The following is a 13,464-nucleotide window of genomic DNA, read 5'->3' as shown; positions in this document are numbered from 1 at the left end:
TAACTGAGACCTTCTGGAAGGCCTCTCAAAGCCCTGAGGGACATTGCTCTCACATTAACAGCCTGTACCCTCACTCACCCAAGGAGTGACTGCATCCTTGGACTCCTCAGCCTTCCCCTCAGGTTTCTGGGATGGCTCCTGACAGCTTTTGCTCACCAGTGACCACCAAGGGGCTGAGGTGGCTTCCTCAGCCAGGACCAGTGACAAAGCAGTTCATTTTTCCAGCAGGAATGCCAAAGGTTTGGCTCTCTTGGCTCACACCAAAGTCAGACCTTGCCATCCCAAGCCCTGCCTGACAGGGAGAGCAGTTTCCAACCATCCAAGCAGAGATCACCCAGCTTTTTACCAAGGCTCTGTGGACCAACACAGTGTGGGAATGAAGCAAAACCAGACAAATGTCCTTTTATATTGGCCTGGCTTCACCTGTGTGACCTTTCCCAGCCTCTCTGGGGCACTGTCCTTGGAGGATGCTCCTGCACAACAACCACCAGACACATTTGACAACAGCTCGTAAATGAGTCATCCTGCCTTGAGTATTGTACCCATCCCTCTGGCTACAAATCACAAATATTTACCTGTTCCCTGTTAGAAATTAAGGTCACCAGATGGCACAGCTTGCCTCTGACAGCTCTGGGTTTTTTCCTTCAAGCATTTTGTTTCCAGCTGAGTTTGGACAAGGGCAGTGGAGCAGAACTCCGGGATTCTGAAGTTCAATTAAAGCAAAGTGAGGAGCCCTCTGTGGCCCTGAGCTGCTCAGCTGCAGCCAGGGCAGAGAACCATCCATGTCCAGGACTTGCTCCCTCCAGAGAACTGAGTTCCCTGACTTTAAATGCATTACCTGGATGGAACTCAGCTCAGATCAGTCACACAGTCTGCATCGGCTTCTGAACATCCATTTTGGCTTCATCTACAGTTTTAAATAAGAGATTGTCAGCTCCTGTCAAAACACCAGAGCAAATGACAGCCCATCCTTGCAATGCATTTTCCTGCCGCCAGGAATAGCAATCCCTGCCCCTCTGGAACGCACACCCTTCTTGTCAAGCCAGCCCGGCAGCTCCAACAAGAGCAAAAGCTGAAGGATTTCCACAACTGCTTCACTCCCCTGCATCCTACATCCACCGCTGCTATGTCAGCATTCAAAGAAATAATTGTGTATATGTACATGTGTGTGTTTGTATGTAACTCTTTAGCACTCTTGAGAGGATAAAAATGTGAAAACTGAAGCACTCCAGGTCCAAAAACGTCACAAAACATTAAAAATCTGGATGTATTTTCATTTTCAGAGCTGGCCACCGCGCAGGTCTGGGGCGCACAGACCCCACAGCCACCCTGACCTCCCTCATGGCCCGCGGTGCCCCACAGGCTCCAGGTGCCCCCAGGACACCCAACATGCAGACCCCTCCCCGCCCCACAGACCGCCGGCACGGACACCACACGCTCAAGCTCCATCCCCACAGCCCCAAAAGAGCCCTTCACCCCCCTAAATCCCGCCCTTGCTCCCTCCGCCCCGCCCCACAGACCGCCGGCACGGACACCACACGCTCAAGCTCCATCCCCACAGCCCCAAAAGAGCCCTTCACCCCCCTAAATCCCGCCCTTGCTCCCTCCGCCCCGCCCCGGAACGCGGCGCGCGGCCGCCGTTTCCGAGGGGACGCCTGGCGGGAGAGCACCGCGGCGGCCAACATGGCGGCGCACACGCTGCGGGTCCTGTGTCGGCCGCGGCCGGGGCTGGCGCTGCTGTGCGCCCGGTTCTCGCAGCGGCCCGCCGCCGGCACCGAATACCGGAGCTCCCACAGCCTGGACAAGCTGTACCCTCCGCGACAGGACGGAACCGCCGCCCGCGCGACGGTCAGAGGGGCGGGGAGAAAGAGGAAGACGGCGTCTGGGCGGGGTTTCGTTGTTGATTGACAGCGGAGAGGTTTCTTTCATTGTGTGGGCGGGGTCTTAGCAAGGGGCGGTGCCAACATTGTGGGCGGGGTCAGGGTGAGGGGCGGGGCTTTTAGCGCTGCCTGGGCGTTGGTGGAAGCGTGGCGGAGTGGGCGGGGCCGCCGGTGGTGGGCGGGGTCGGTCCCGGGCCGTGTCCCCGGTCGGGCGGGGCCGGCTGAGGGGCCGTGGGGGTCCCGGGATTCCCCAGACCCCCGGGGCCCCCCGACACCGCCCCCGATGTCTCTTCCAGGAGGAGCTGCAGCCAGCCGCCCTCGACATTCCCATGGGTGAGGCCCCCGCGCCCCGCACACCCGTGCCGGGAGCCGAGCAGACCCCCGAGCACCGAGTCCGTGCTCCCGGCTCGGCCCCGTCCCGGCTCAGCCCCTGCCCCTCTCTTCCAGCTCGCCTGACCGTGTCCTACAGCCGGAGCAGCGGCCCCGGCGGGCAGAACGTTAATAAAGGTGAGGAACAGCTTCTCCCTTGGAAAAATCACCATTTTCGGTTGTTTTTCTGTACCATGTGGCAAAATATTGAGAAGTTGAAGTTAAACAGCATCTTCGTGCTGTTGGACACTTATTTTTCATTGTCATCACCTGCATTTTCCCACAACTTCTGAGTCTTCAGAGTCCTGGAGACCATTAATAGTACGTTTGATGCTCCTAGGAACACTTGCAGGGATCATTCCCGCTACAGATGCCACAGGGGACACCACCTCTATCCACAGATCAAATATAACAGAGCCAACTGGATTCTGAGAGTTCAATCTGCAATAAATTCTCAGCTTAATTCAAATAAACTTAAAATATTGCCTGTTCTGCCATCAAAAATGAGGCAGGCACTGGCTGGCAATAAATTCTCTGGTGTCTAGAAAGGCAAATACCACGACAGGTACAAGTTTGTCTTGTAGAGTGGTGTGTAAAAATACGGCAAGAAAAGAATGGTGACCTTTCAGGAAATTCATCATGGAATCATCCCATGTTGAAAGCCAGCAGAGATCAGGCTGAATTGCCTCATAGATCTGAGGAAGGCAGGCTGTGACATGGAAACAAAGACCCTGTTTTTCCTCCTAGTGAATTCCAAGGCAGAGGTTCGGTTCCACCTGGCATCGGCCGACTGGATTCCCGAAGCTGTGAGACAAAAAATGGCTCTGATGGTACCAACCCTCCCCTTCCATGGTTTCAATGTCTCAGTGTCAGAACGTGGCAGTTCCAACCAAGTTTCAGTGCTCACATCACGTTTTCCCATCTCTTCAGCACAGGAATAAGATAAACCGGGCTGGTGAGTTGATTGTGACCTCGGAGGAGAGTCGCTACCAGATGAGGAATCTGGCAATTTGTCTGGAGAAAATCCGGGCCATGGTCACAGAGGCGATCGAGAAACCCAGGGCAGTGTCTAAGGAGACAACACAGAAACTCATAGAGAGGTATCTTCATTAAAATGCTCTTTATTTGGGTTCAGGCTATCATGTTACACAATTTAGTTTGCAGCATTTTTAAACAATTTTGGTCATACTCCTTTTAATTTCCTTTTTTAAGGAGTATCACTGATCCATTAGATTTTAACTGCTTAGATTTTAACAGTCCCAGAACAGGGACTGTTTTTTTCTATCTGAGGATGTTTGTTGGTTCATTAGATCTCAAAAATCGAATATTTAAGTGCTTTCTTTGTACACTGAGAGATCTTTTGATTTTATTTTAGGGTGGAAAAAATGAACCGTGAACGGCTACGACAGAAAAAAATACACTCAACTATAAAACAGAGCAGGAAGGCAGATTTCGACTGAGAACAGCAGAGATCCAAGGCCTTGGCATTCCATCTTCCTAAAGAAGTGGTGTTGGCAGCTGTTAATGATGCTAAACTCATGAGCTGGATTGAATAAAAATAGCCTGAAAGTGTAAATAAACATATTTAATATCTTCTTTTGTAGCCAGTGATATGCTGTGATGGCTTGTGAATAATTTTTCAGAATAACTATTCATATTTGAAAGGAACTAAAACTTCTGATTTTTGTCAGCCATTCATTTTTTTTAATGTTCTTTGTGTTTTTCAAGCAGCCTTTGCTCCATCAGAGCACCCTCTTCTGCTGAACACAAAGCTACTCTAGATTTTTGGGGAAAGAAAGGGAAGAGTAAAAGCAGTCTCAACAACACATGTAAGTAGAAAATAGAATCTTAAAGCATTAAGTTTGGAAAAGACCTCAAGGATCATCAAGTCCATCCCTTAGAGTATCCTCTGTTTCTTTCATTCTGTTTCCTTCCTTTCATCTTTACTCCTTTTGTTGATTTTTGTCTAACCAAACAAAGCACATAATTTAGTTAAACTAAAGCCACATCAGGAATTTGGCAGAAATCTCAACAGTAGGAGACAGAACCCACCCTGTGAGTGCTGGAGGCTTCTGGCCTTTGAGGTGGGACACCAAAATCCTGTGGATGAATCCTCCAGGTGTGTTAGTGAACCCTGTTTGAGGAGAATGAAGCTCTGTGCTGTGATGTGTTCACCACTGCTAGATGGGATTACTTGTGAGGCTCAAAGAAATCAAAATTACCCCTTTTTTCCTGGTTGGCTGGGCCCCAGTGGCCTAATGGATAAGGCACTGGCCTTCTAAGTCAGGGATTGTGGGTTCGAGTCCCACCTGGGGTGGGGAGGAGAGGTGGATCTGTTTTAGTAAAACCCCAAATAAGAGAGGGAAGTCATCCCTAAGGTTAATTTAGGGCACACAGAGGTATCACAGCTCTGCTGCCTCACGTTTGGAAGTGGAGCTTTGAGCTCCCCCTGACAGAATATTTCCATCTGCAAAAACAGCATTCAAAGCCGTGGTCCACCCCAAAATGGAATGGTGGGGGGATGCAGAGGCACTCCAATGCATCCTGACATGCCAGAAATGCTTGCCCTGGCCTCTGCACTCCTGCTCAGCACCAGGACCATTTCACACTTCACCTCATCTCACATTTTCCCCCACCACAAGCTTTTCTGCAAGGAATCACTGAATCATTCAGGGTGGAAAGAACCTCTAAGATTTATCAAATCCAATCCAGTACTGCCATGTTCACCATCAAACCATGTCCCCAAATACCACATCCACACACGGTTTGAACACTTCCAGAGATGGTGGATCCCCTTCTTCCCTGCTAGCACACCTCTCACAGGTGCTGGTGTCTGAAGCTCCGTGCTGTGCCCTGCCCTTTACAAACACGGGGATGTCACTGCCTCCGATGTTTTTGTGACACAGAACGTCCTCCCACCATGACCATGCAGGACAGCACCAGCCTCAGCCGAGCCTCCCCATCCCCAGGAGACCTTGCAGCCAGGATCACCCGCTGCTCGGGGCTCCTTTCCCTCCGATTTGAAGAACGTTGGCACAAGCAAAGGCGTAAAGCCCTGGACTAGCACGTGTCAGCGGGGCTTGGAGGAGCTGGGAATTTCAGGGATTAAAAACAGATTCGGAGGTTATGGCTGGTTTAACACCACGAAAAACGCCTGCGTGTGGGCAGGAGGGGTGCGACGGAAAGCAGGGAACCGGCGCGCGGCTGCGGGAAGGGCGCCTCGCGTTCCCGCCGCGGGGAACCGAAGGATGCGGAGCTTCCGCGGGACAGCGCGGCCCCGCAGCGGATCCTCGGGACTCTCTCGGCAGAGAAAAGAGTCACCCCAGATGGGACTCGAACCCACAATCCCTGGCTTAGGAGGCCAGTGCCTTATCCATTAGGCCACTGGGGCTACATACGAGCCGTCTTTAGGTGCCGTCACTTAACTCTCTGCTGGCCAGGCGGGCGTGTGGCTGCTGTGGATGAAGACGGGGAAGTCTTGCCCGGGATTTCCGGGACCACCCCGGTCCGAACAGTCCCCAGAGCGAGGCCCCGCTCCCTGCCCCCTCCATCTCCCACACGTCCCGGCGCAGCTCAGAAACGCCACCGCGAGGTGGAGATGTGGGAGAGGGATGAGATCCCCGCGCAGCCCCCTCGGCTCCCCGGGAGCTGGAGGGACCGGTTTGGGGGGCAGTGAAGCCCCGAACTGGCCCCGGGCGCCCCGGATGCAGCGCGGGGGGGCGGGCGCGGGGCAGCTGCCGTGGCCAAGTGGACAAAGCGCTGGTTTCGCAAGAGATTGCCACAGGGTTCGAGTCATAGTTGCGGAGTCCCACTTTGCGGTAACAGAGCTTCAAATTCCCGCACTCCGGCTGGATCACACGGCGCCCCGCACACAGAAAGGTGGGCAGTGCGTTGATATACTCCACCAAAACACAGCAAACTAAAACCTCACCCGAGCCCTCCAATACCTCTCCTAGCAGTACGAGAAAATCCAGCCTCCGTTGTCTCAGCCCTTTCATTTTCCCAAGAACCGGCCCTAGCTGGACTTTGATCACCTCACCGCTCGTCCCAAGCCCCGGTTCACCCTCCCCCGAGTGCTACCTCGCCGTGGGGTATAAATTCCCCCTCACTGGCAGAATCCACGGGGGAAGTCTCACCTTAAATCAACCGGATCTGCCTCTATTACAGGCACATTTTCTGGAACTTTAGCCAGCTGAATCCCCACGCCGGCGAGCCGCGCAAAAACCCCCGCCAGGAAATTGTCGAGTACTTCCCGTGGCCTTAAAACAGGCACGAAGGGACGGACTCGAACCCTCAATCTTCTGATCCATCTGAAGTCAGACGCCTTATCCATTAGGCCACGTGGTCACCCACCACAAAGCCCCTCCCAGTGTCACGTGCTGGGGGCTCCCCGGGTGCCCCCCGACACCCCCTGGGTATCCCCCATATTCACCCCGGGACATCCCACACTCTCCATCCCTCCTGGAAGTGTGGCTGGCTTTCCCGACCCAACCCCCGTGATGGAGGCCCCCCCTCCTCTGGGACACCGTGTGCCACTAGGTCACTGTCACTGTAGATGTGACTGTCACAGTGTCACTGTGCCACCAGTGACAGGCACCACTACAGCAGAACAGTATAACAATACTGGAAAGAACACCACGGGCCTCATTAACCCCCTCTTTGTTCTCCTCCTGCTGCAGCCACTCTCCCCAAAACCTGCGTTTCTCATCTAACCCCAAAAGAAGTTTCCCGAAGTCCACCCCAAGAAGGTATTTTAATTGGTGGTCCAGTACCCAGGGCTTGGGTAGGTTCATTGCTTTCCAGGCAGCAGAGCCTCCCACACCTAAGAGAGAAAAACAACTTAAAAAGAAACTTCACTTTGTGTTTTACTGGTGTGGCATTACCCTGACCACAGCTGCCTTTAATATCCATTAACTCCACAGGAAAAGACCCTCCAGGTAGATTTTTAACGCCACGAATCTGAGAGAGCATTATCCCAAAGGCACTTACGGGGAGGACTTTGGTCCCAGGGCAGCACAGCCAAACGCTGTGACCCCCCTGACCAGCCCCTCATGCAGACATGGTTTCTGGTGGAGTGGTGGAGTAAAGATTCCCAATATCCCAGCTCATCCTGCTCTGTGAAGAGGTTCCCCACGCAAGGTGCACATGAACCAGCATCAATGGGCTTTTTGTTGGGGCTCGGGTGCAGCTGATTATACAGGAAGGAGAGAAAAATGCAGCTGAAATTCTCTGAAAACAAGGGAAAATGCAGCTGAAATTCAAGAAAAACCCAGCTCTGCCCAGACAAAGGTAATTAAACAACTGCAACTGCTCTGCTTTGGTGCCTTCTGGGACACCTTGAAGGATGTCCATGACCTGGCCAGAGCCATCCTTTCACTAATCCTTCCAAAAATCAGCCTTTCATTAACACCTCTCCTCTCATCCTCAGGCCCCAAAGCAAAGCTGGTTATCCCCTCGATCACAGTCTCACCTGAGCTCTGGGACCACACAACTTATTGCACAAAACATCCACCTTTGCACCCAAGCCTGGGGCAGTTTGTAGCAGCTCTGTGTTGTTTCCCTTTTCTGTGAAATCTAAACAGGGGTCACTGGCTGGGAGCAGACAGTCACATCATCCCATCAACAGCGGTTCTTGGCCCATGGAGAGAGCCTGGAGCTGCCACGGGGACTTCGCTGTCCCAAAACACATCATGGACCTCCCCGACCTCCGGATGAGGAATGTCTTCCACCAAGCAGCAGCCAGCGGCGGCAGAAGGAGGAGGAGGAGGAGACGCGGCGGCGCTGAAATGGGGAGAAAGAGCATGGAAATGGGGCTAGCAGAGGCAAAACGAAAGGCTCACCCCAGGTGGGACTCGAACCCACAATCCCTGGCTTAGGAGGCCAGTGCCTTATCCATTAGGCCACTGGGGCTGCGCAGGGCGCGCGCCCCGGCCCGCGGGAACGGCCCCGACCCCGCGCTGAGGGGGCGGCCCGGGGACCCCTCGGGCCGGGCCGCGGGAACTGCGGGGCCGGGACGGGGCCGCTCCGGCAGCGCCGCCACCCACCGCGACCTCGCGTGTTCCCTCCGCCCCCCGAGGGGCAGAGATGCGAGGGGAGAAACGGGAGAAAGATGATTAAAAGTGGGGGGGCGGGGGGAAAAAAGCCGACCACGAAGGGACTCGAACCCTCAATCTTCTGATCCGAAGTCAGACGCCTTATCCATTAGGCCACGCGGTCGTTGCAGCGGGGACCCCGCTGATGCTACCGAGCGCTGGCATCGCCCCCACGCCCCTCCCGGGCGCCGCCGGAGCCCCGGGCAGAGACCGCGCCGGGATATGGCGCCAGGGGATACACCAGGGCCGCGGAGGACACGGGCATGCGTGGGGGACAGGGGGCATGGCAATGGGACATGGGAGTCCGTGGGGGACAGGGGGGGATGGCAGGGGACACGGCTGGGGAGGGACCATCCGCTGCCATGGGGAATTCTGCTGCCGGAGGGGGAAATCAAGTGCGGGAATTGCTGACTGCAGTTGTTGCCCTGGAGCCATTCACAGGATCACAGAATCATGGAATATCCTGGGTTGGAAGGGACCCACAAGGATCACTGGGATGACAGCAGAAAAAAAAGGTAGAAATGGAGAGGAGGGCCGCAGAGGAACACACAGACACATAAAAAAACCCAAAAGTCTCTGAGCCTTTCATCGAAACTGTGAGGACTCAGAAAAGAATATAAGGAGCATGGGAGATCAGCAAGGAGGCAGAAGGAGAAAATCCATGGGCGCATGGAGGGCTCAGCGGGAAATGACACAGTGTGGTCTGCTGGGAAGCAGGACGGGGCTCAAAGGAGAGCAGCCTCCCCCACAGCCCTCAGTCACACAAGCACTAATTCCTGATCCTTTTCACTGGGGTTGCAGCAAATTCTCAGCCCTGTAAATGAGACTAAATCTGCTACTGAGTAGCTCTGGCTCTTTGCCTTTTCTTTGTCGGGATGGGCCCTTTCTTTTCCTCTCCCTCAAATTGTTGGATTCTTATTTTTTTTTATGACCTTATTTTTCCTTGACCACAACTAAAGGCTACTCCCAAGAGCCAGTTGAGTGCATCAAACCATTAGCAAATTCTTCCTCATAACAGATAAAATGTGTTTACAAAAATCCATCCCTCATTAATAAATATCAAATCAACTTCCACATAACAAATGACGTGTCCTGGACCAGTTCATAAGACTCACAGTACCACTCTCCTCCTTATTTGGAAGCAGGAGATGATGCAGGGAGTTTTTGTAGCCATCCTCACCTTTTCTCTTGGGACAGGTAAGTGCAAGGGGGATTGAAAACCTTCGAGGAATTCTGTTCTCATCTGTGTGAGAAGGGATTTTTGTTTGTTAACAATGTTTTTCACATCCACAGCTCCACACCCTTTCTTCTTTGATGCGTCCTTACAGGTTGCCTGATGTTTTTGTGTTTCAAGTGGAATTTTCTTTCCAGCAGGGGCTGCTCCAAAGTACCTCTGCACCTACTATGATGTTGTTGACTACCTGAACATCTCCTCTCATGACAAGCTGCACACGTACATCCTGCCCAAGATAAACCTGAAGGAGCCTGTGGAAGTGAAGGTGGATTTCTTTCTGGTGTCAATTCTCTCTGTGGTAAGGACCCAAAATGAGTTTTTACAACAGGAAACTGGGCTATTACTAGGCCAGGGTTTGAGTCTTCTGACAGCAAGGCCACAGGGGTGAGAATCAGCCCCTTCCACTTCAGATTTCTGCTGTTGGAAAGCACTTTTGGAAGATCCGGACTATTTTCTCCCACTCCTTCCAGAAGTCACGTCCTGACAAGCAGCCTGCTTAGCAGGAGGCTCCAAACACCATGCAGTGCCTGAACTGGGCAGTGCATTTGCAGGACACTGCCATGGAAATGTTAACAATAATCTATTATTTTTCCTAACCATTGAACTGTGTGCTCCCACTCTTCAGCCGTAGGATCAAGAGCCATGAGCTCTCTTCCCAAGCCCCATTATTGCAGTCTGTGCTCAGGGAAGAGCTTCTGCATTGGATACGTCTAAGACAATCAGCTAAATATCTTTGTTTCTCCAGGTGGAAAAGCTCCAGACAGTCAGTTTTTACTTCGTCCTGAACCTGGTAGGTCCCTCAAGAGCATTTCTCTCCTGATGCCCAACACAAAGTCTGATGCCCAGCCCAGAGCTCATCTCTCTCCTGCAACTTCTTCCTTCAGGAATGGCAGAACCCTTTTGCAACCTGGGACCCCCGGGATTTCTGTAACATCTCTGAAGTTGTTCTGCCCATGGATACGTATTGGTCACCCCCCATCTTCATCTTAGAGCGGTACGTTCCCCTTTCATTTTTAGCCACTGGCTTCACAGAAATACAAAGGATGCAAACTGTTGGTTGTATTATAGGAAATGTGATAAACTCAGATGGCTAAAAGTTGTTCCCTTGAGCTCTCTGTAACCGAGAGCCTCCTAATTTAGATTAATGGTGACCACAGTTTATACAAAGCACTTAGTGGCTCTGTAATACTGTAACAGCTCCTGAAATTTCCCATCTGGGCTGCAGCTAAAACCGAGGGAGCAGCAGAAACCAGCACTGCTGTGGAATAAAGTGACCTTTAGTAGTGTGTGGAAATATACAGGGCAGAGCACTGAGGGTCTGACAGAGGGATGGGTACCTCCACCAGCTCTCCAGAGGGAGAGAGGAGTGGGAGGCAGAGCTAGGAATGAGCCCCTGCCCTGGTGAGGGCAGGAAGCAGAGGACAGAGAGGTAGGAGATGCTCAGGAGATGCAGAGCTACAGCAAAACTTGATCCCAAAGGGCTTAGGAACCCATCTCCCAGACCTGGTTTCCTCTCTTCCTGTGCATCCCATGGCTGGGTGATGGCTCAGAGCCCCCAACAGGGTGCTGACATCCTGGTTTTATGGGACTGAGGCACAGCAGCATCTCAGGCTCAGTTACTTTCCCTGTCTGTTCCCTCCAGAGTGAACGGGCAGAACCCAGAGCTGAATTACATGGTCCTCATGCACAACGGCACCTTCAACTCCACCCGGCCCTACCAGGTCACCCTGACGTGCAGTTTGGTGATCTTCAAGTTCCCCTTCGACACCCAGATGTGCAACTTGAGCATAGCTTCATTCCTCTACCCAGGTACAGCTGCAGGCTGAGCTTGACCGCCCCTGGGCTGAATTTGGAGGAGGACTAGATGAAATGGGTCCTGGTAACTCCTGGGCTCCTGAGCAGCACCTCATGCTCACAGCAGGGTTGAGGTCATATGAGACCAGGGAAAATGAGTTAAAATGCTGCCATTCTGTCCTGGCACATTTCCCAGAAACATCTCTGGAACAATCCAGATGTTCTGTGGCAAGCCCCTCCCAGGACTGGTTTCTACAAACCAAGAGCCCCAAGACCAGGAGGCTTCCTGCAAAACTGCTACTTGTTCACATAGAATTTTGCAGGACTGATCTTTAAACACACCTGAAAGCCACAGAAATGGGAGGAAATTAATAATAGAATCCTAAGGTTGGAAAAGATTTCCAAGGGCATCAAATGCAACCATTAAAAGGACAGTTTCAGGGATTCAAACTGCAGTTAGAGTTCATCCCTACAGGGAGGGCTGAAATATAAGCAGAGGTGACACAAAATCTCCCCAGTCCCATCCACAAAGGACAACTGCCCTAATTCAACAGATGTTTCCCCTCTGATCCACATTTTCAGAGGTCCAGTGAAGCCTCTTCACAGAGACCTTTTTAATTTCTCCCTCATGGGCTGAGAAACACAAGCAGTGCATGAAACCTTCCCCCTTCCTGTCTGCATACACCCTCAGTTGGGTGGGAAAGGGAGAGGAATAACTGACCTTTAACAAATTCCTAAATTCTTCAACTTCCCTTCCCCCTCTGCCTCCTGCCCAAGCAGTAACAGACTTTGTCATGAAGACGAGACGGACACCAGCTGAGATCGTAAGAGACAGCAAGAGCTTAATCCTAACTGATGGAGAATGGAAGTTTACCAACGTGAGCATCATTGAATTCACGGAAATGATGGGTGACAAAGGATTTTCTGTGGTCACCTATGTGGTATGGCAGCACTTCCATATTATATTGCACTGATTTGGCACCAAAAAAACCCCAGTATAAAACATGACAATTTTTTACATTAGGGGACCAGCATTTGTCAACACATTGAGTCATCTGCTCATCAAATTTTGCTCATCTTCCTTAACAGATTTCCATGGATAGACGACCCACTCTCTACATTCTGAACTTGATCCTCCCAACGTGTGCCCTGTACTTGCTGGACATGGCTGTGTTGTTTGGTCCTAGCTCTCTCGAGGAGAAAATCAACTTCCAGATTGCCATCATCCTCGGCAGCTCCATGCTGGCTGTGATTCTCAACAACAGCCTCCCAACTTCCTCCAACAAACCACCCATCATAGGTACCCACCTTGATCAAATAAACCCCGATTTTCACCCAGCTCTAAGGGAGGTTTTTGGGTGTTGATAAACACATTCATGAACACTGAAGTCATGAACAGCTAAGCTTGATTAGCTTGCTGGAGTTAGGCTTTCCCTGTTCCCCACCAGGCAATGGAATGTAAGAAAATGCCAATTCTCCAGAGCTTTCTCTGTTTTCCTGTTGCTCTCCAGTGGTGTTTTTCCTGGGCACCTTCCTGCTCATGATCATGGCTGTGTTAGACACCTTCTTCCTGTTGTACCAGCAGCGCAAATCCGGGCGCTTGGACAAGGTCCTCGGGAGCTTCCAGCAAGGTAAAACAGCCCATAACACCTCTAACAGAGGAGGTTTGGGGCATTTTCCTGCATGTTGGGTCGAGCCAGGGTGGGTCTCCTCAGGGACAAACTGTGCCCCAGGCAGTGTGAGCCCTGGTGGCCCCACAGTGCTGACACTGCCCTTTCCTCCTGCAGACCCACATGAGCTGCCCAAGGCACCCCCAGACAATCTGGCCAAGGGGGGTCCCCAGCTGCTGCACCCTCCCAAGAAGGCCCAGGGACAAGGGCAGCCTACCAAGCGCCTCTGGCAGCTGCAGGAGCTGGATCAGTTTCTTCCAGTTCTGGAGAAGGTGCTTCTCTTCAGCCACCTCTCCCTGTCCCTGTTCTTTTTTACTGTGATTTTTGTAAAATGGAGCAGCTGAAGATCAGCTCTGCCCAGTGCCAGCTCAGTTGTTCTCTACTGTGTTGCTTCTGACCCCCTGCTGTAATTTGTTCCTGGTCAA

At 52.3% G+C, this 13,464-nt stretch overlaps 2 protein-coding genes and 4 non-coding genes across 6 annotated transcripts; 3 read left to right on the top strand and 3 right to left on the bottom strand.

Moving 5' to 3' along the window:
- The first annotated feature begins 1,658 nt into the window (after positions 1 to 1,658).
- On the top strand, positions 1,659 to 3,845 carry MRPL58 (mitochondrial ribosomal protein L58). The gene is made up of 6 exons (XM_066565661.1): positions 1,659 to 1,848; positions 2,177 to 2,213; positions 2,328 to 2,387; positions 2,997 to 3,079; positions 3,180 to 3,349; positions 3,625 to 3,845. The coding sequence occupies exons 1-6, from the start codon at positions 1,684 to 1,686 to the stop codon at positions 3,707 to 3,709; spliced, it is 600 nt and encodes a 199-aa protein (XP_066421758.1). The 5' UTR covers positions 1,659 to 1,683; the 3' UTR covers positions 3,710 to 3,845.
- Positions 3,846 to 4,493: 648 nt separating this feature from the next.
- TRNAR-UCU (transfer RNA arginine (anticodon UCU)) lies at positions 4,494 to 4,566 on the top strand. Its single transcript has one exon. It is a non-coding gene; the product is annotated as a tRNA-Arg (tRNA).
- A 1,001-nt stretch (positions 4,567 to 5,567) lies between these two features.
- On the bottom strand, positions 5,568 to 5,640 carry TRNAR-CCU (transfer RNA arginine (anticodon CCU)). The gene has a single exon. It is a non-coding gene; the product is annotated as a tRNA-Arg (tRNA).
- A 2,248-nt stretch (positions 5,641 to 7,888) lies between these two features.
- Positions 7,889 to 13,426, top strand: LOC136566402 (5-hydroxytryptamine receptor 3C-like). The gene is made up of 10 exons (XM_066565528.1): positions 7,889 to 8,094; positions 8,149 to 8,306; positions 9,713 to 9,873; positions 10,321 to 10,365; positions 10,460 to 10,569; positions 11,218 to 11,384; positions 12,150 to 12,310; positions 12,459 to 12,669; positions 12,881 to 13,000; positions 13,157 to 13,426. The coding sequence occupies exons 1-10, from the start codon at positions 7,889 to 7,891 to the stop codon at positions 13,381 to 13,383; spliced, it is 1,566 nt and encodes a 521-aa protein (XP_066421625.1). The 3' UTR covers positions 13,384 to 13,426.
- On the bottom strand, positions 8,087 to 8,159 carry TRNAR-CCU (transfer RNA arginine (anticodon CCU)). Its single transcript has one exon. It is a non-coding gene; the product is annotated as a tRNA-Arg (tRNA).
- On the bottom strand, positions 8,393 to 8,465 carry TRNAR-UCG (transfer RNA arginine (anticodon UCG)). Its single transcript has one exon. It is a non-coding gene; the product is annotated as a tRNA-Arg (tRNA).
- Positions 13,427 to 13,464: the final 38 nt, after the last annotated feature.

This window comes from Molothrus aeneus, chromosome 25, assembly GCF_037042795.1.
Source record: "Molothrus aeneus isolate 106 chromosome 25, BPBGC_Maene_1.0, whole genome shotgun sequence".
Taxonomy (NCBI): domain Eukaryota; kingdom Metazoa; phylum Chordata; class Aves; order Passeriformes; family Icteridae; genus Molothrus; species Molothrus aeneus.
Note: the sequence above shows the minus strand (reverse complement) of the source record. Positions and strands in the feature narration are given on the sequence as shown.

Bases quoted from the DNA above. Each gene is read 5' to 3' on its own strand.
- MRPL58 (XM_066565661.1), top strand. From the start codon at position 1,684: ATGGCGGCGCACACGCTGCGGGTCCTGTGTCGGCCGCGGCCGGGGCTG. The intron at 1,849-2,176 runs GTCAGAGGGGCG...TGTCTCTTCCAG, and splicing joins GAACCGCCGCCCGCGCGACG to GAGGAGCTGCAGCCAGCCGC. The intron at 3,080-3,179 runs GTACCAACCCTC...CCATCTCTTCAG, and splicing joins GACAAAAAATGGCTCTGATG to CACAGGAATAAGATAAACCG.
- LOC136566402 (XM_066565528.1), top strand. From the start codon at position 7,889: ATGGAGAGAGCCTGGAGCTGCCACGGGGACTTCGCTGTCCCAAAACAC. The intron at 8,095-8,148 runs GTGGGACTCGAA...CTTATCCATTAG, and splicing joins AAACGAAAGGCTCACCCCAG to GCCACTGGGGCTGCGCAGGG. The intron at 12,311-12,458 runs GTATGGCAGCAC...CTTCCTTAACAG, and splicing joins TTTCTGTGGTCACCTATGTG to ATTTCCATGGATAGACGACC.